The 20,459-nt window shown below is 43.2% G+C and overlaps 2 protein-coding genes across 3 annotated transcripts in view; one reads left to right on the top strand and one right to left on the bottom strand.

Annotated features, from left to right (window-relative positions):
• TrpA1 (Transient receptor potential cation channel A1) overlaps positions 1–7,950 on the top strand; it is a 143,620-nt gene extending 135,670 nt beyond the window's left edge. For both annotated transcript variants that reach the window (XM_065436093.1, XM_065436092.1), the window contains one exon: positions 1,675–7,950. In XM_065436093.1, the coding sequence (XP_065292165.1) occupies positions 1,675–1,834 (160 nt within the window). In that variant the 3' untranslated portion in view covers positions 1,835–7,950. The remainder of the gene's footprint in view (positions 1–1,674) is intronic.
• The window catches only part of LOC135905109 (GILT-like protein 1), a 213,445-nt gene that overhangs the window by 182,025 nt on the left and 10,961 nt on the right, over positions 1–20,459 (bottom strand). The window lies entirely within an intron of this gene.

Below are 20,459 nucleotides of genomic sequence, written 5' to 3'. Positions count from 1 at the left end.
TTTTCTATCTAACCGATTTAGAGCTGTGCAGAGGTCGCATCTTTCATTTTCAAAAGATGGGCAGCAGAAACACAGTAGATGTTCTATAGTCTTCTCGACACCGCACGCATTGCAGTTGGCGCTATCAGCTATGCCAATCAAACACGTATATGAATTGGTGAATGCGACGTCCAAGCGTAAGCGGAACAGCATTGTTTCCTAATTTCACGGAAGCAGTAATGGTACCTAGTTGTGCATATACAGAAGGAGGTCCCAAGCACCGTTGGCGGTACCTTCTATGCAACTAAAATGAGTCCAACGACAATGTAAGAAAGCCAGGCAAACGAAGTAGAGCATATATATTACAAAAGAAAAATACATATATAAGTAGATCAATAACATTCACTGCATGGTAGATCGCATTACTTATAGTTTGAAAACAAAAATTGCTGCAGGTTTTTCTTAAACATATTCAAGGAAGCTACGGGTTTCATATGTGTGTGTACACATTCCAAAATGGTACTGGAGAAAATAAGCAAAGTGAATCTACCGTAATTAGTGCAGATACTAGACAAAAGCAAGTTACGGTGTGTTGCGAAGCGAGTAGAATTAGGAATACGCCAAAAGGGAGGACATTGACATAAGTTTTAAAGAATATTGTGCCATTTTTACAAAAACACAGGCTAGACAAAGGTAAATTATTAACATCAACAAAAATTGGTATAAGAGGGTGAAAACCGAGGAGCGAATTTAATAATACGAATGGCTTGTTTCTGTAGTTTATTCAAAAGGGGGAGGTGAATGAAGCAGTCGGGAGCAATGGGGGAGGGGAACACCGATATAATTGCTATTGCCATAATATTCTTGCTTCACAGCGCTTCTTCGACGGCGCTTTACAACTTGCAATGCATAAATTTTTGATGGTCCCTTTTGTCGAGCCTATTAAAGCTCCATCATTGCCTGTAGACATTGCCTCCAGCATTGTGTACAGTGGAATTTCGTTTTTTTTTTATCTAGAAAGCACGTGGTCGTTTCCGCAGCTGCGATAAAATGATCTGTGCATGTTTACCTGGTAGAACTACTTCTTTTATGAATGTTTTCGAGAGCAAGGCTGAGCGATAAGTTGGTGTTGATGTATAGAGGCTAGGTGATGTATATTACATTATCGTTATCATCGGCTGCTTGCGCTATACCTTAGGGCTTCGTTGCCCGAATGGCGCAGATCGCACACATTCTTTTGATGAGGCCAATAGATAAAATTCATCGTTTACTATCTGCCTATCTATTTATTTTTCATTAACAGGCGATGTTTTCCGCTGTTCGCCTGTGCCAGTTGATTTGACCGTATAGTTTAAAAAAGATTGATTGATTGATTGATTGATTGATTGATTGATTGATTGATTGATTGATTGATTGATTGATTGATTGATTGATTGATTGATTGATTGATTGATTGATTGATTGATTGATTGATTGATTGATTGATTGATTGATTGATTGATTGATTGATTGATTGATTGATTGATTGATTGATTGATTGATTGATTGATTGATTGATTGATTGATTGATTGATTGATTGATTGATTGATTGATTGATTGATTGATTGATTGATTGATTGATTGATTGATTGATTGATTGATTGATTGATTGATTGATTGATTGATTGATTGATTGATTGATTGATTGATTGCAGGATGAAAGAGATGTCGAGGGCTATGGAACAGCAGCTTTCCTTAATGCGGCTCGTCGTCCACAAGATGGAGATTCGAACCGAGAACGACGAAATGGACGAAGGGAACTGCGAGAACATCCAGGACCGGCCGCTTAGCGCGACGACGCAGGGCAGCCTATGATCTTTCCACGTCGCGTACTAATTCGCGATGCCATCTTTGTGTCTTCAGAAAGTCCTGTGCGTGATATCTGCGGAAATCACTTGTAACACATATCTCACCCATGTTTCGGGACGTTGATGCAAGACTGTCGAAACACCTTGAGCGCTTTGTCGCTGATGAGATTCGGCATGATATTTTTTGGCCTTAACTGTCAGTTTCTACCCAATCAAAGGACGTACCCATACACAAAAAAAGGCGGCGATACCTATTGATAAATGTCACCTGAAAAATGCCACACATCTAACAATCGAACATCATAGCCTGTGATTTATACGCGTTCTCGGGTGGCTATATGAGATTAGCGGAAATATGGCAAATGTGGCATACGAAATTTTTTTTATAGGAGTGGATAGGTGTTGTCATATCCCGATATATGGCATTAATTTCATTATTTGTACAAAATAAAATAATCGCCAGTCTGTGGCGAAAGACAACTAAATGGATGAGAGCGTGGTAACCAACGTGTAATACAGTACCTTCCGTAGGAGATTAAAATCTCCAACCACCTCATTTTTCTCCGCAGCTCTCAGCAAGCTGTTCTCCGCCAGCGACATACGGCACCACTGCTATTTGCGATTTGAAACTACGAGAACATGACAGCATTGCTCATTGACATACATTTTAGAATAAAAATTGAACACCATCAAAATACATTTAGAGCCTATATGTGATCTACAGCAGTTTTAAAGGGTCAACAAAGGAAAATATGAAGTCCTGATTAGGCTTCTTTAATAACAGATTCACAATTCGTAGCGAGGACAGAGCTTTTTTTTGTAAGCGACAAAATAACAAAGAGGGAAAATGTGAGCTGCGCCTTTGGATTGTGGTACTTTTCATGTGGTACCGGCACGGACTGATTTGCGGGGAGCGGCAGAGAGGGAGGTCACGTGGCTATGACGTCAGCTCGTCCCATTTTGACGTGAGCGATACAAATCGAGGAGCAGCTGGCGGACTTCGGTTGGCAATTTCCTACGTGACAGTCGTATATTGGAACAGAGTAAACGATGATTAGGTTTTAAGCGAATAATCTGCCAACCTCACTTAGAATGATTTTTTTTTCTTTTTCTGCCTTTTCAAGTCAAAATCTTCAATCGGTCTTCAATTGCTTTTCCCCAGACTACAAGACGTAAATTTTCTGGGTAAAGATTACGCTCGCGTCTATCGGTATTGAGCTAAAACTACCGCATTTCTGTGGATTAACAGCTCTCTGAAGACAGTGAAATTTGCCGCCAAAGTACATGTATTACAGTTACCGCATTCTTTCATGCAGCAGCTTACAGCTGTTCGCACACACATACAAAAAATAGCGAACTGCTGTCTTTACTAACCTCAACTAAATCCTGCTGAGGCCAACCCCCCATTGCGTTTAAGCATCTGCATCTGTAAGGCACCATACCTTGAAATCCATAATAAAGTCATTTCCTCGAAGCGCTATAACGAAGGACGCTTCATTTTGTATTATGCGTTAGCGATATCAAACTCTAAACTACTGGCATGCGACGAACAACGCACCGTCGCATGTCTCTGTTTGATTCACGAAAGTCTTGCATCATCTGTGCCACACTCATACAATATGTGAATGTGCGTCATGTATGTAACCATTACTTTGAAATTGTTGCACACGTGTTTACGAGGTGTGAGGGTATTTTTCATCTGTTGGTTCATGAGCGTCGTACAAACAGAAATACATGAACTACGCTACATGAACATGCAGTCATGTTCATGTGCATGAACTAGTCGGCCTCTGTCAATGTCTCTTTGTCGGATCCGGTGCTTAGAGGGGCTTCTTGAGGCTCCGTTTAAACGGCACGGTAATCAAATCGTTTCACTAACTAAAAGAGTAATTGTATAAGAAACGCGTATAATATCCTTTAAGAGATTAAAAAAGATTCGGACAATGTGCTTTGGAACCTATATTTTGATGTCAGTAGCTGCATACACGCCTTATCAGAGTATTTAACTACTGGACCACTTTATCTTGCTTTTTCTACTCTCAAAGCACGCTAATAACAAGACAACTGTTTACATATTTAACTCTTTCAACATCATTCTTGATATAGGTAAATAAGTCATTTCCCTTCTAAATTTGGGTGATTCTGCTTAGTGCGAAGAATAATTGTGATACGTGGAAATCACCGAAAGCCTGAACGAATGGCATTTCTTATAAACACGTAAGCGAGCTCTAACTTCATGTGGATTAACTCATTACGGTTTGTAAACAATTTCCATACTATAAGACAGTTGTAACACTATCTCCTTCTGAGTACTAGTTTGGGTCACTCGCGTCAAAAAGTAATTCGTGCATGGAACAAAGATGCAGGTAATTAAACAGACAATTGTCACTTCATTATTTAAACGCTCGCTACTTTCATTTACAATATACACACTATAAAACGTTTTCGTGGGCGATTACTTCTTCCATGGTATTTTAAGAATGCAGCTTACAAACAAACTCTGAACTATGAACATTTTCATTGCTCTCATACCGTGTGACGTAAGCGGTCGGATCACGAGTTCGTCACGTGGCGCCGAAGCTCCATTAATTAGTCTTTAGTGATCCAACATCGCTTGTGCTACTTGCATATCCTGCGATTTTAGCACACTGATTCTCGTGTAAGTGATGTGAAAATTTACTCATCGACCTAACTATAATCAAATGTGCGTGGGTGTGCAGTAAGTAATGTGCGCGTGTTTATGTTTGCCGATAGCTTCGAATGTATGAATAAGCTCGCATCTGTTTAATTTTCGAGATAATTTGCCGATTGCTTGCTTCAAGAAATACCTAAATTCTAGTGCCGCGAAAACTAGTCACAGAATGCTATTTTCGCTGCCTAAAGTGTAACGTACGTACTAGCTCGAAACATGTGCTAGAATAATAATAATTCTGAATGTTGGCTCGAGACCAATGTGACCAAGGTTGCTTCCGGGCCAGTGGCGGCATGCAGCGTCAACTAAAGGCAACATCTTCCTCGGGTTACGGATCTCGGAGAGCAGGGCTTCCCGATCAATAATTTGAACGTTTTCCCATACTTGCTCCAGGTGGCGCGCGTGTCTCATCTCTGTTTCTCAACGCGATGAGAAAACCGTTTGATATTTGAAAAGAGCTAGCAGCGGTACGTGGAAGACCACGGTTCAAAAAAGAAGTGCCCGTAAACTAGGTGCTCATTTTTCATATTTCATGCCCTATGCATGTCTTACATCATTGGCCGTTGTTCAATTGATGCTTACTCGAATCGAAACGCTAGTTAGGTCGCCAGTGCGAATAGACTTTTCACCGTTGGTTTCCGATAGCGTTGTGATGTATGAACGGGTGTATTTTTTTATGCAGACACAGAACGCATTTACCACATTCTTAACTAAACGAAGACGTTCATTAATAGGTAGTAGTTATTCGGGAAGATCACTATGTACAGTGGCCGCACATCTGCGGTCGTTCTGGCGTTCGCGACAGCTGTGCGTTGTACTCATACAAAGTACATAAACAGCTTAACCTAAACCCCTATAACAGTGATGGTTAACCTAAGCTGCTCACTCAACATCAGGCATGTTAATGATATATTTACATATGATGTAGTGCACACATAGCAGGCACTCCTATTTAAAGGCCTTATTCAGCGTCATAACCTGTTAATTCAGTGTTTCCATATGATCCAGCGCAGCTTTCAACGGAACGAGAACACTATGTTATCATGTGGGATGATTATAAATGATGGTTATGGAGTGTAAATATTTGTCGAATCCGAGAACTACATGCACACTCTGAACATTGAAATACTACGCATGCACACATTCACCTAATTATGCGGGATAAACGAACAAGAAACCTCACCAAAGCGATGTTTCTGAGAGCGTTAGAGGGTTCGAGATAGAGTCACAAATAGTTTTAATGAATGGTTAACGAGCTTTATCACTTACCCTAGAAGTCCACCTAGTCATTTGGATCACGTTGGTTAAAAAGAAGTTTCATCATCTTGTTTCTTTAAAAAAAAAACACCCTTTGTAAGCTCGTTGAGCTTAGAAGCGAGCGTGTGAGTAAGGTGTGCGGAGTGAGCGCATGTGACGTAATCTGTGACGTAATCTGTGACGTAGGAGCATCACTCCATATCATACACGGTGCCACCTTGTACTTGAGAGTGCGTGTGATGTATTTGTCAGCGTCTGAACGTACGCAAGTGAAACGTTTGTTATAGTGTCGGACAGCGTCGGAAACGCGAACCTAGGCTTTCGACCAGCTTGTAAAGCGAATTAGAGAACTGTAGACGAAAAGTGTGCGAACTTTTTTATACGCGACCAATTTTTTGAGGCGAGATCTTCATTTCTGTGACTGTGAAACTAGAAACTTGCTGAAACCGAAGTGCACCTTTTAGATTGTAAAAGGAGTCCCGACATCGCCTACTAAAGACAATGTGGACTCATCAGATTATTCCACATGTCGGTTTTATTATTGCCTTCAACTGCGTAGAGAAATTAACTTCTGCCACGCAAACCTTTATTTGATTTTAAATTAACACTAAATAGCCCACGTGTACACCAAGAAAGTCGATGTCAGGGCCCCTTAAGATGCATAAGATGGTCATCTTTATTTGAACAAGCAACGCGTTGAAAGTGATGTAACTGAAGCTGGCGATGTCTCTGTCTGATGAATGGTGCTCGAGGTAGGCATCGCCAAGCGTTCTAACGCTAGCAGAGACTGGCCTATATATCTTTGAGCCATCTAGACAGCTTCCTTATTTTCATGGTTATTTCACACGGAAGTTCTGTACTGTGGTGGCTTTTTGTATAATGTGAGCCTTGGGGACGATTACAAGGTGGTTCGCCAGATACAAAGGGAAATACATAACGTCTGCGTAGCCTTAAACAGCAGCGTACGGATTCCTACTGCAAGGAAACTGGATTTTGTTCGATACCTCTCGGGCATTTCCGTTCCGATATATCCATCATCGCGATCGACATTCAGTGCGCTACTTTCGTTAAGGAGGCGACAGTCCTGGCTTAAATTTAAAATACCCACGTGATGCAGCTGGTTCATCACAGGACACTATAGTCTAGAACCCGGGTGGAGCAGGTAAAAGCTACACTCCTGCTCTTGGCGTTAAAGAACAGGACTGGTTCGCCCTTTTCCTCACAATCAGGTGCGTCACGGGAAGGGTTTGTACCAGGACTGCTGCCTCTAAATTCCAAACTGTCATAAAGAGTGTAAATCTGATGGTGATTATCTCGAAGGAGAAAAGCTACAGAAGTGTCGGACGTTATGTTTCTTAGACTACGACTGTCTTCAATCTTATTTTTTTATATGAAGAGATGCGATAGTCGCAAAAGATTTAAAGCTGACCAGCAAATTTTCGTTTATCACGTATTTGTTGGCTGTACTTGCTCACGTGAATTTCGTATTCGCCCGAGCTACAGACTACGTAAGCAAACAGCATTTGTGTCGCTAGCGTAGCTCTTTATTAACATTACCGATAGTCTAACTCTGAAGAATTCACATGTTTTTGAAAGTTTAATCTGCAGGAATTTTTCATAGCCGAAGCTGCTCGGAGTTTTTCAATGCCAATGTTCTTATTTGTTTTTTTCCAATACCATATACGACATATTCCCGTTCAACACAGCAACCACTGGTGCTGACACCTATCGCTAAAAGGTCTTGATGAGAACTAAACAAAACGATGTATATTTCAGCGCTCTTTTTTATTGTTCTTACACTTTAAGCCACTTTAAGCGGTAATGCTAAGGCGTTGGTCGGGCTGCAAAAGATGTTTCGCTATAAATAAAGTATGGATAATAGAACAAACTAAACATATTTCTATTTTTAACAACACGAGCTCCGCGTAGGATTTCTGCATAAAACTTTGTCGAAAACGAAGGCGCCATGGTTACGAAGAATTTTTGACATTCGTCTCCGCTAGTCACTCAACACTCGGTTGCGAAACGAAATTTCACCACGCTAACGTTACTCTGCGTAACCTAAGAGGACCATCAGATGAAAACTAGTTCCTGTTCACGCAGTTAATGTATCTTATGTTTATTTTTGCAAAAATTGTTATTCACCACTGTGTAATAAAATCATCTAGATTCGACGTTGTTGTCGTGTGCTGCTTACGAAAAGCTTTCGTGCCCCCTAACCTGGTAAAAAAAAAACTAGCGTTCTTTGATGCCTCCGGTGAGCGCAACGCAGGACGACGGAAATGGGTAGATACAATCAGGTAAGTGATTTTGCTATTTTATGTCGTATCATAAGAAGCCAACATCATGTTTTTGTATCATGTTTATCATCCACTTTCATTTTCCGCGTCATGTTCATGTCATGTTCGTCATGTTCCTTTTCCACGTCATGTTTTCATGTTCCACGTCCAAATGACACTACACCTAAAGCAGGTTTATGATGGACTTGATACCCAGCCGGACTGGTACCCCATTTTGGTGAGGTGCCTATCCTTACCACCCTTCTAAAGTGAAGCCACATTTCTACCCACAGTATGAACGATGCCTTTTCTCTGAGTGACTATGATTGTGCTCTCCATTCTGACTATGCACAACTGGTGAATATCGGGTTGCTGCTACTGTAATAAATACCATGAAAGAAAGAAAAAAAATGTTCCACGTCCGCCGCCAAGGCCTGTGAGTGCTGGCGCGCGCTAACACTCCCAGGGTTCTACAAGGAAACATAAACACTCAAGAAAGTTGCGAAGCATTCAGTGCCCGAATTTAAATGTTCGTTGTACCGTCCTTCAAGCCGGGCGGGCTCAGCTGTATTGGAAAAGTGTGTGTGTAGCTGTTTCTATGTTGGGGGGAAATTCGGGCACATTTTGCGTGATGTTATGCAGAACTTATAAAGTCGCCGTTTTGTAGACAAAACTACCCATCGTCTCTTCCATTTGAAGTATCTGGCTTCTTGCGACATCAGCGCTTTCTTTTTTTCTCTCGCTCTCTCTCTTCTTGCGTTAATCTTTTGGATGCGCCATAACACCGTATTGCGCCTCGACGTGCCATCTGATACTATTGGAAGATTCTTGTTAATGTCATGTAATGTTCACTGCATGATTTAACAAGATCTTATTTATCTGCGTCACTCGTGTTCCCTGTATGCCTATTATGGGAAATTCTTCATGTATTATGTTCGTGTTTGTTATAATTTCTTGTAAAATGTCGATGGTTGTTCTGCCGGTAGATCCTTGTGTTCTTCGATATCGAACAGCACAAGGAGTGCGTGTCCAATACGCGACGCCCTGAACGTGTTTATCCAATATGCGACGAGATCCCGTCCTTGAAAATTGTCTTGAATGATGCTGGATGTTCCTTTTGTGGCTAGTATCCGCGAGATTCCTTCGGGGGTTTGGCAGGCTTAGTCCTCCCCTACCTCTAGGTAATTGATATAATTCTTTTATTTTAGAGGCGACGGTTTGTTTTCCCATACATATATATTTACTAACGTTGTTATTCGGTTTATCGCTTTACGAGAAATGATAGCCAGTCATGCCACAAATAATGCGTATGCATATGCTTTTGTTTGTTTTTTGTTATGTCTTTTTTTTTTTGCTTTACGTGTTTGACCCCGTGTTGCTACGTTTCTGAGTGCTTTTCTCCACTCTTTTTATGACTGTTTTCCACATCTGCGGAGGCAATTTAGCCGGCCCGAAAAAAAGAAAAACGCCTGCAACTTCTGGCTTTTGTGACTATTTAGATTTCTTGTGGAAGCTCTTCTGTGTTCAAAGGCTGAAGTTCACTGAATCTTCTACCGTGTTTACGACTTATATGACGTCCTTTCCGAGGCTTCATCGGGTTTTTTTCTCAGTGACACGGCTCACACGTTGGCTGCGGCGATACATCACGGCGCCAGCCTTCGTCGGCGTAGCTGTACAAACTCCTGGATGACCTCCAACATACAGCCAGTATGACGCGACGCAAAAATCCAAATAATTACGGACTACTGGTTTTAAAAATCACATATAATTTGTTGTCTATTCGCGTAAGATACAGGCGAGGCTACTTATTTTACAATCATTTACCATTGCGTTTCAAAGCAGGTTCGGCACTTAGACACGTTGCGTTGAAACTGCATTTGATCTCGACCACGCCGTCGCACTCCGGCATTCGCCGTCGTATAAAAATGTGTTGCGGAAATCCTGCTAACAGATTCGCTGTAAAATGCAGTGAACCAACGTGAAATACTGTTAGTACAAAACGTGTTTGCAGGCTTCACACTCTAGCGGGCGGGGTTTCCGACCGATGCATTTGTGTCCGGTTTCGTTGCGCACGTATGTGCAAAAGCGAGAGAAAAATATAGGGGAAAAGATAAAACTGCCGTAAAATGAGACCGCCATAATCTGCAACTCGCTGTGACGGTATGGCCGCATCACTGCGCAAGGAAATTGACTTCTGTGCGAGAAAGGAAAAGAAAAAGAAAGGACCACGTAAATAAATAGTGATGTTCTGTATGTTACGAGAGAATTTTACCAGATACATGAAGTCGTTTCGTTCGGTGTCGTTTTGTGAAGATATATCCGGCAGATGAAAAACGTCGATAGAACAGTTCAATTGTAAGTTCTGCAGGGTGTTTGCTTCAATCATTGTTACACGAAGGAAAAAAAACGACAACGTAAATGACGAAGTTGATGAGGCATGAGAAGAGATAATCCTCGGCACCCGAATTTAACTCAAACGCCGCGCGCTTTAGAAAATGGAGCGCGGTGGGAGTTCTTATCGGCACTTCTCAACTAAATAAAAAGATTCCGATGACGTGATTCTACACGATACAATAAAATAAAATACTAACATTTTGCTTCGCTTTTATATCGCACCTACTTACCCACGGATCATTACCTTGCCCGTTTTTACCGCTTTATGTGGCGCTTACATCGGCGGTGTTGGTTTCAGTTTTCTGTAGGAACTTTTAAATTCATCTTGCTTCTGGGAGTGACGACATGGAGGAGTTCACGTTGGTGTAAGCATGCCCAAACATGGGTCTTGTTATTGTTGATTGCAGGTAACGATGAATAAAAGAAACTAAGAGGGTGTAAATAAATAAAGCGCTTAATAACCATGTTTTGTTTACTTTTTTTCGTGCGTATATCACACGGTGCTTTGTTCCTTTTCGTATTTCAGACGCTAAAAGTCGATACTCAATGTCATCTCATCGGAAACACGCCTCCGCATAGATGGCAACGTGTGGTTGTTGAGCCAGACAGATGTTTACCCTCCTCGATGAACTCGACAATAGGGGTGACCCCGCCAAACGCTCTGAACCTGCCTGTTGTGTTGATTTGTTATTGATAAGCTATACCCCTCCGTTTGTGTTATGCTTGCTGTTGCCGATCGATTTATGTCACAAACACTTGCATGCATGTGAGCAAGCGTTTTATTTCCACAAAATCTAAACTGTTGGCCGGCTTCTTCGTAAACGATAAGTTCTTCAGTGATCAATCACTGATAGCACGAGGAGGGAGGAGGAGGCAAAGGGGAGGAAAGACAGGAAGGTTAGCCAGTGTAAGCACCGGCTTGCTACCTTGTGCTGGGGAAAGGGGTAAAGGGAATAAAAGGAGAAAGAAGAAGAAGAGGAAAAAAATGGAAACCATAAAATTCACACAGTAACGCGAAACTACGCGCTACAACATTCAAAGGCGGTCGCGCAATTCGCACGTTCTTAGAAACTTCAGCGAAGCCCTGAAGGCCTTGAGTGCCGAAGCCTGTCTGGACCAGCGTCCTAGAGCTTTTTTACTCTGTAAAGGGGCGATTGTCCAGTTTTTCGGGTGCGGTCACGAGCACTGTTCTTGGCACTTTCTAACGGGGACAGTCACAAAGCAGGTAACAAAAACAACGTTAGACGATTTCTGATTCGATCGGAAGTGTAACAAAAATGATAGTAGGCTTGAAAGGGGATGTGAAACATAAACCGTCTTCACCTCCCCCCTCGCTTACTACATAGGGAGGGTGGGGAGGTACCTCGTAAAGGTCAGTGTAGTGTAGTGTTGGTCATAAAAGCAGAGCAGGGCAAGGTGCACGTACGTGCTGATAGCAGGAAGCGTGGCAATTATAAATGGTAGTTCGGCTTTTTCTTAGGTTCATGACGATGTTTCTTTTTCTTGCCATGATTCTTTATTATAGACCACTCGCGTTATGGACTATTTTCCTGGCAAACGGGAACGTCCACATTAACGAGACGTGACTGTACTACTAGGAAGTCTATGACGCACTTAAACCAATAATTACTTCAGTATCAGCAAGCCTAGTCTTAACCGTGCTAAGTAGTAATCTGTGATAAGTAAATATGATAGGACACCCGTGCTACGGATGAACCTTTGCAGATACTGGCTACTTGGGCATAATCCTAATGTAGCGTTCCTTTATGTCCTGTCCATTTGCGCTGCACGAACAAGTTTTCAAGAACAGTGTACTAACTCGCCTGTGAACACATTCTTTAAAGTAGCAAACTAGCCCCTCGTGTTTCTGACGCTCCTACCTTTCCTCTTCTTGCTTTCTCTCTCTCCTTCTGTGTGTAATTTCGCACAGGTTTGTCTGCACACTGCAATGTTACTATTACCAAGCGCTGCATCCTAAAGAATGTAAGGGAGATTTGATTGAGTGTTAGTGAAATATATTTTGGTGAACAGCCTCTTAAATAACTGCAATACGGCAGGTGCGCGACTAACCGTGTGCTGACAAAGAACTTTGTTTAGAAGCAGCCTGATCAAAATATATCTGAACCATTCGCTTTAGAAAGACAGTTACATAAAACTAAGAGAGAGAGAGAGAGAGAGAGAGAGAAAAGTCTTAGTGCCATGTTGTTAGTCATCAACAAGAGCACATAATCAGAGATGATATCTTTCCAGAGTTGCTGCACTGCCACTATCCGCAGCAAGAGATACAGACTTGCCGAAAACGTAAAAAAAGATCGCAAATTTTCGGTATTCATGCCGTCTCCTTTCCGTTACTTTCATGGCTCTCTACTCCAGTCACATGTCCGTTACACTGTCCCTCCTCTCTCCTTGAGCACGGCTTCCATGCTTCAGTGGTTAGCAACCAAGCACCGGGACAATGCTAATAGTTTCAGTTTTTTCTTCCTCGTGCGCTTCCTCTTTCTAAGTTTTGTGCAAGAAGAGCTTTTCGCATGAAGAAATAATCCACCAGAACTAACACCGACACGTTAAAACTTTATGCTCGACCTTCAACCGCTCTACATGGCACTGCATTATCCAGGGAACGAGAGCGCTGTGTAGATGTAACGCTTTATGCTAGCTCGAAAATTCCTCTAACACGCAGGAGTAAACGATGCTAATTCCTAATCACCCCCGTGTATGCTTATACATAAGTGAAATACGGTTGCATTACACAGCACACTACAAGACAGGAAATGGTTGCACTAAAATGGAAATATTTAGAAAATTTGTAATCTAGAAGCTGCCATCACCATAACTCTACTGTTATGGTGATGCTCTTCCTTTTGAGGAAATCATATTTCAGATGCAGGTTTCCCTTATGATAATCATAGTTTGTACAGCGCGAGAAATTGAAGGGGTGGGGATGCTCAAAGCGACCAATTGACATTCGCGAGGGAATCAGACAGCAGTCCGATATCAACTCTCGTAGAAGATTCGCATGAAAGCCAAGACGCTGAACAAAGCTACAGGCTTGCGCGAACGCCGCACGGGTGAAAAGAAACCGCTTCCGCCTGTCGGAAGTGGGAGCGGCTTATTTGCTCTCCGCTCTTCCGGCGAGTCGCCGAACAGTGAACGGCGCTCCGGAAGCATCGAGCGAGTGTCGAAGCAGTGTTTCGACACGCTATCTGCGCGCAAGTAACCGCAAAAGATTTATGCCTCCACTCGAAGGGAGGCAGGGATGGTTGGTTCCAGAAATCGTTGAGTATTCCACCGAGGAAAGGAAACGCGCTATGATAAAGTTGGTCTAGTCGAGGCGTTCCCCAGAACATGCAGGGCCAGGAATAGTTACTGCGCAATAGTACGTATGTACGCACACACACATGCACGCATATACACACACGCACACACACACACACACACACACACACACACACACGCACGCACGCACGCACGCACGCGCACGCGCACGCGCACGCACACGCACACGCACACGCACACGCACACGCACACGCACACGCACACGCACACGCACACGCACACACACACGCACACACACACACACACGCACACACACACACACACACACACACACACACACATACATAGGATGTATGTTTGTTTTGATGTACGCATATGCATCGCGCGGTACAAAATCGAATAAAGCACCCCGCCACGTCCAGCTTTCTCACACTACAATCTCGCAAGTGGATGAAGCGTGAAGCGCAGGGGGGAAGCATCGCCGCGCGCGTGCGCGCGCTCTCCGACCGTCAACGTCGCTACCCGGTCGTTGCCACTTGACTGGCTCTTTCCGTGGGACCGCTTCGCCGCGAACAGCAGTGCCTACAGTGTTGCTCCTCAGCCCGGCATTTCGTTTTAACGTTCTTGTTGTCCGAGCGTTTCATAACACGGTTTGTTGCATCTTCCCATCTTCCTCATGCACGCGCGCGCTTCCAGTGCGACGAGGCACCATCCGTCATAGTTCGCCATGCTTGACAATTTCTGTCGCGCACCGTGACCGCTCCTCGCACGAACAACAAAATTTAGCAGAATGCTGTGGCTTTGCTTCTGTTTTCTTTTTCCCTAACAATGAGGTTGTCTATGAAACTGCGACAGGATGAGAGGTTTGGCTGCTTGAGGCCCGCTATCCCGAAATCGTCGCTAACTGCAATAAAAAAAACGAAATAAAGAAGCTGATCTAGGTTGTACTATATATAAAAAATATCAGTCAAGAATTTTCACTCCCGCTTACAGTGGAATAAACAAACTGCACACACTGTGCAAACACAGGGCATAAAGCTCCGATTATAAACGAAGAACGCGTATCGCGAAGTCAGTCCTTGACCTGTAACAACCATTTGTACCCGTATGTGACTATGCATTTAACATTTTTCACACATCGATCAGCAACTTTACCAAGACGAATACGCAGAGATTCTGGTGTTTTTCCTTTACCAAACACTACAATTATTTCTTTTTCCAAAGTGCAATAGGCGCCTTTATCAGCGTCCTGAATCTCGTAAGCGATTCGCTTACGACGCGTCTTTCGCCATAACTCGCACAAAGACGCTTCGTACAGCAGCTGTAACGGACGCGCTACCAAAACATAAAAGTCATTAGAGGCTTCCGCATTCCATGGTTTTTGATGGAGTTTCTAGTTGTGTAAAGTCAAAGTTTATTTTCACAAGTATTTATGGTATTAGGGGAGTGTGTTCACTCCAAATAGGGAGTGTTAGAAGTAACGCAGCCGAAGTTAGCGTACGCTCACCACCCACCCTATCAAAAAACCGAAGCAATGGTTGGGCAAAGCTTCGTTCTTTCTTTTCTTTTTGCTCCTTGTATAAGGTAAATATGATAATCAAGAAGTGGCCTTACTGCCACGGCAACGACACGGAGATGGCGTGACAAGTAGGACAGGCAAAACAAACCCAGTTGCAAGCTCTTAAGCAATGTCACAGCAAAGAGAAAACTGATGACGCGGATGCATCTGGCATCAAACCTTCAACGCAACGATACTACAGCATGGCAAAACAGAGGTCCTTTTGAAAATAGAGGAATACAGTCTGTCTTTTTCAAAACAGATGAATCACAAGTCAAAAATATCACATATGAATTGAAAGCGCCAATGAACTAGAATTGTTTTGAGTCTTTCATAGATGTCTTGAGAATTCTAAGATTCCTTTCTCCACGGTAAACCCAGCCGCGCTAAGGTGAACATTTCACTTTTAAAATTTCTTACGGGCGAAGGTTTGTGGCCGCGGAGGTCATATTTTAAGTAATACCCGTTAGTAGCAAAACGCCCAGTATGACACAGATTACAAACATCTGACTCAAAACTAAACCAACCCGCATCACTGATTTCACTGAATTGCAACGAAGAAAGTGTGTGCGCGGGATTATTACACTTTTCATGTTTGGGTTATATGTGTAAGTTTCCCAGTGGGCCCATTATTTAGGAGCTCTATCAACTTTTGTTCATTGTACTGAGTTCTCTTTTCTTTCATTCACGACGCAAATTAAACAAGTGAACCTAACGGCTTAACGTCCCACAACAACCGACACCTTGTAAACAAAATAAAGCGTGAGGTCTCTAAACAGAAAAAATAAACCAATAAATTCGGGAAGAGAACAAAAGAAAACGGGAACAAAGATCACTGTCTTTCTGGCAGAGTAAATGAAAAGTGAACGAACAAAGGGGTGTTCAAAGCGACAGATATTTTTTTAAGTGACTAAGGAGCAACATTTCTTCAACGAAAAAATTAACAAAAATTGCACGATCATATGTATTGAAAAAGTAACCAACTTGAGTCGCTTTTTATTTTGTCTGTGCCTCGAGGGCATTCTCCCTTGTTCGCCCTTTCACATGCGGCGACTCTGACCGGGGCCAACCGCCACAGATTTATTAAGTGCAAAGATCTCATCTCTATTCCGGTTCACCCACCCCCCGCCAACCCCGTCCCTTCGGCGCTCTAAAGCTATGCAGAGAAGCAACCGCATCCCCACCCCGTTATCAAATTATACTTGCCAATGAATAACTTCCTCTCGCTCCCGCGCCCTTCCTAGTTCTCACGCAAAGAAACGCCGCCCCCTTCCCCCATTTGTCATTTTTTGTTTTCCAAGCGCTCTTCGCTTAGGTTTCTCTTCCGTGAAAGTAACAGCGAGAAATGACGCGCATCTTTTTTTGTGTGTGTGTGTGTGTGTGTGCGTGTGCGTGCATGTGCATGCGTTGCCTTTGTTTCATCGACGTTGTACAATTTACGCAGGGGCTTTACGTACCCTTAAAAAATTGCTACAGCAATTCATTTGCATTTCTGTTGACGTAGCATTGACATCGGTACTATTTCGGCTGACACGCAGTATTTTTTTGTGACCCCAGTCACTAGTCTTGGCTTTGTTTGGTCCACATTGTACTATTTACGCAGGGGCGGTATCCTTTACAAACCACTGCTACGAAAATTCAGTTGCATTTATATTGACTTTCTGCTGCTACCAGTACCATTTCGGTTCAAGTACGCTCAAATACTATGCATATATATTTTAAGGCTTGCCTGAGTGCTTTCAAAGCCTGTCTCAGAAGGCATGCCTGTTTTTTATGTACACCCACAAGTTCTTTTCTTCTTTTTTGTGGTATTTTATGTATCAGTAAGTAGTGCATAGTACAGTAATAATACGCCTTCACTTTTCAATGATTAACAGTGAGCTGCGGATAGACACAGCTATTTTTTTTCTTTGGTGTTATTACAACATAGAGCGGCGCTTTAACGTTCGCCTATAGTAAGCACATTATCTTTTCTGTGTGGCATCAGGAAAATCCGGCCGCCGCGCCCGCAAATTACAGCCTGGATCTCACACTCGTCAGTGAAACTCAAGTGTTCCTACCATGGAACGAAACTCCTAAGCCATTCGGGACACTGCGCTTGCATTGGGACGCCAAACCTCTGGAACACACGTGGGTCATGCGGGAATTTGTTCAACGCTTCAAGTATCTTGTTGTTGGGGGCATTATTAAATTATGGGCTTTTACGTGCCAAAACCACTTTCTGATTATGAGGCACGCCGTAGTGGAGGACTCGGAAAATTTCAACCACCTGGGGTTCTTTAACGTGCACCTAAATCTAAGTACACGGGTGTTTTCGCATTTCGCCCCTACCGAAACGCGGCCACCGTGGCCGGGATTCGATCCCGTGACCTCGTGCTCAGCAGCGTAACACCATAGCCACTGAGCAACCACGGCGGGTTTGGGGACATTATTAATAATGTCTATTATTATTATTATGATTATTATTATTATTATTATTATTATTATTATTATATTATTATTATTATTATTATTATTATTATTATTATTAAACATGAGTGAGTGAGTGATTGATCGATTATTATGATTACTTGTGCGCGCAGGAGAGCTTGGCGTTGTAGGCAATGTCGACGACTGCTACTTCTTGGTTAGAGAAAAACTACACATCAATGTTAGGCCGGCTCAGGCGTAAACAGAACAAAAGAAACAGACAAGCAACAATATGAAATAAAACTAAAATTCCTATCGCGTTCACACATTGCTCACAGAAACTTCAAGTAAGCTAAATGCATTATGAAACGTAACAACAACGATAAGAAAACTGAAACGCAAACACAAGATGCACAGATCGCCAATGCCGGTTCTGTGCATTTTGTGCTCCCTCTTTCTTAGAACTGTTAACTACACTTAGAAATGCCCGTAACGAACTCGTCCTGCTTTTAGAAATAGTAAAAATAAAGCAGACTAATTATCTGGTACACCCGGCTTCACAGTCCAGACTTTCTAAGCATCTTCGTCCTGATTGCGTGTGTTCCATGCCGGATACAGAGGGAACAGAAATCACGCAGTTGCAATGCGCATGGTGTTGTAGTTACTAGGCTAAGCTGCAAGCTGACTTAACGGTGAAGCTTGGCAACTTCCCTACGCGAACATCAGCGCGATCTGCTATGAAGGCGCTGCTGCGGTTCGTAGAAGACACGGGACTTTCTGACAAATTGTGACTGTACACCGTATGACGTTAGGTTGTCCGGTCACGCTGCGTAACACTAGGGACGCCTCTTCAGGCTGCGTGACTGTGCCCACAGAAACAGTTCGTGTGTATCTCGTGTACGTGTGTGTGTGTGTAAGCTCTTTGAATTTTATTTTTTGATAATTTTCTCGCACCTATCGCATCCCCTTGCCCTTCCCCCAGTACATGGCCAACCGGAGATAATCTCTGGTTAACCTCCCTGTCTTTCCGTTGCCTTTCTCTCTATCTCTCTCTCTCTCTCTTGCATGTCAGCTGATAAGCGTCAATATGCACGACCCTGCTTGCCAATTTCGTGTCGCTATTCAACTGCACTATTGCCCTCCGTATTCCCAAACGATCATCGACTCAAAGATGTTCGATCGACACCACTGAGTTGAGAACGAGCATCGCCTATCTGCTAAAGAAAACGCTATGTTTTGCAAGAATTGCCGAAGAATGTCAATGATGAGGATAGTGACCGCTTCTGTCGAGGCACGGAGCTTACATCCGCTTCACATAATATATATATATATATATATATATATATATATATATATATATATATATATATATATATATATATATAGTAGATATGGAGTGCCGAGGCGGAGACCGGTTTCTAATTGAATTCTGAGGTTTTACGTGCCAATATCCCGATTTGCTTATGATGCACAACGTAGTGAGGGACTCCGGATCTTTAACGTGGCCCCAAAGCGCTGAGCAAGGGATTTTTTTCTTCACCCTCATCGAAATGCGGCCGCCGCGGCCGGGATTGGGTCCTGCGATCTCGTGCTTAGCAGCGCAACACCATAGGCACTGAGCAACCACGGCGGGTGCGTAATGGAACACAGGGCATAGCCGTGCTTCGGCAGTGATAAGAGAAACAACGCCAAAGCGGAGGGCCGAAATTCTACCGACGCTCAAGGATTTTGTGCTAGACACCCCCGCATCATTTACGATTTGTGTGAACATCGTTCGACTCACCGAAGCTACCAGGCGAGCGACTTGGAATGTACTCCCGGGCTCCGGACCCTCAATGACTCTTGAACATTGAGTCATGATAGGTCAACAAACCGCCGCTGCACGTATCGGACCACAAGTATAACGGGAAGTATACAGTCGTAAAAGACTTCAAAGCGGAACAGAGAGAACTGGAAACGGAGGGACGGCACAGTATGGAGAATTTACGTAGACAAAACAGCGAGTCAGTAGGAAAACAAGTTTGCTTGTAAAACGTACAAAAATTGTGTGGACTGCCAACATTTGCAAGCAGAAGACGAACGGCCGGCTATTGAAAAAACCGCAAGCGTGGCCGCGCCCTGTGGTGATCACTCCCTCAAACTTTATAGGCGTAAAGTCAGCAAACTTTTTTTTGCTTGTCGAGCTCATTCAGCGGCTGTTCCGTTAGGGTCAACGCAAATTACCTAAATCGAAATTATTGACGCCGATTTGTACCCATCCTGCTTTCTCTAGCACAACCGTTCGGTGAACGCACGTAAATGAATCTCTACGATGCAAAGCATTAGGTTATAGCATTCTCGCTCATGTTCCTTTCGACGACTCGTCGATCTTAATGAACTTTAAAGTGTGTATTTTGTTCGTTTTCTCATACTATTCTTTTTTTTAGATTTTCTCTCTTAGAAATTCGGCATTTCTCTGTACGCAATGCCGCTCTTTCCACGTCTCTCTAGAAGCGACTCGCTCTATCGGCAACCAAAATCTGACTTGCTAATGAGTTATGGTTGCCGCTTTCAGTTGGCAACGCTGCGTCAGTGCTTTGTACTCACACCTACATGTACAACACGCACGAACGCGCGCTCCCACAGTCTTCGGCATCTCGATGCACAAGCCGAGCGGGGAAAAATGCTGTTGGGAAATACGCCCGAGTTGCACTTGGCGGTCGTAGTACGGTGCAGTGCACCCAGTTCGGCCAAGGGAAACTTAATGCAGGCGACCACGTGTAACAGC

Source organism: Dermacentor albipictus, chromosome 6 (genome assembly GCF_038994185.2).
Source record: "Dermacentor albipictus isolate Rhodes 1998 colony chromosome 6, USDA_Dalb.pri_finalv2, whole genome shotgun sequence".
Taxonomy (NCBI): domain Eukaryota; kingdom Metazoa; phylum Arthropoda; class Arachnida; order Ixodida; family Ixodidae; genus Dermacentor; species Dermacentor albipictus.
Note: the sequence above shows the minus strand (reverse complement) of the source record. Positions and strands in the feature narration are given on the sequence as shown.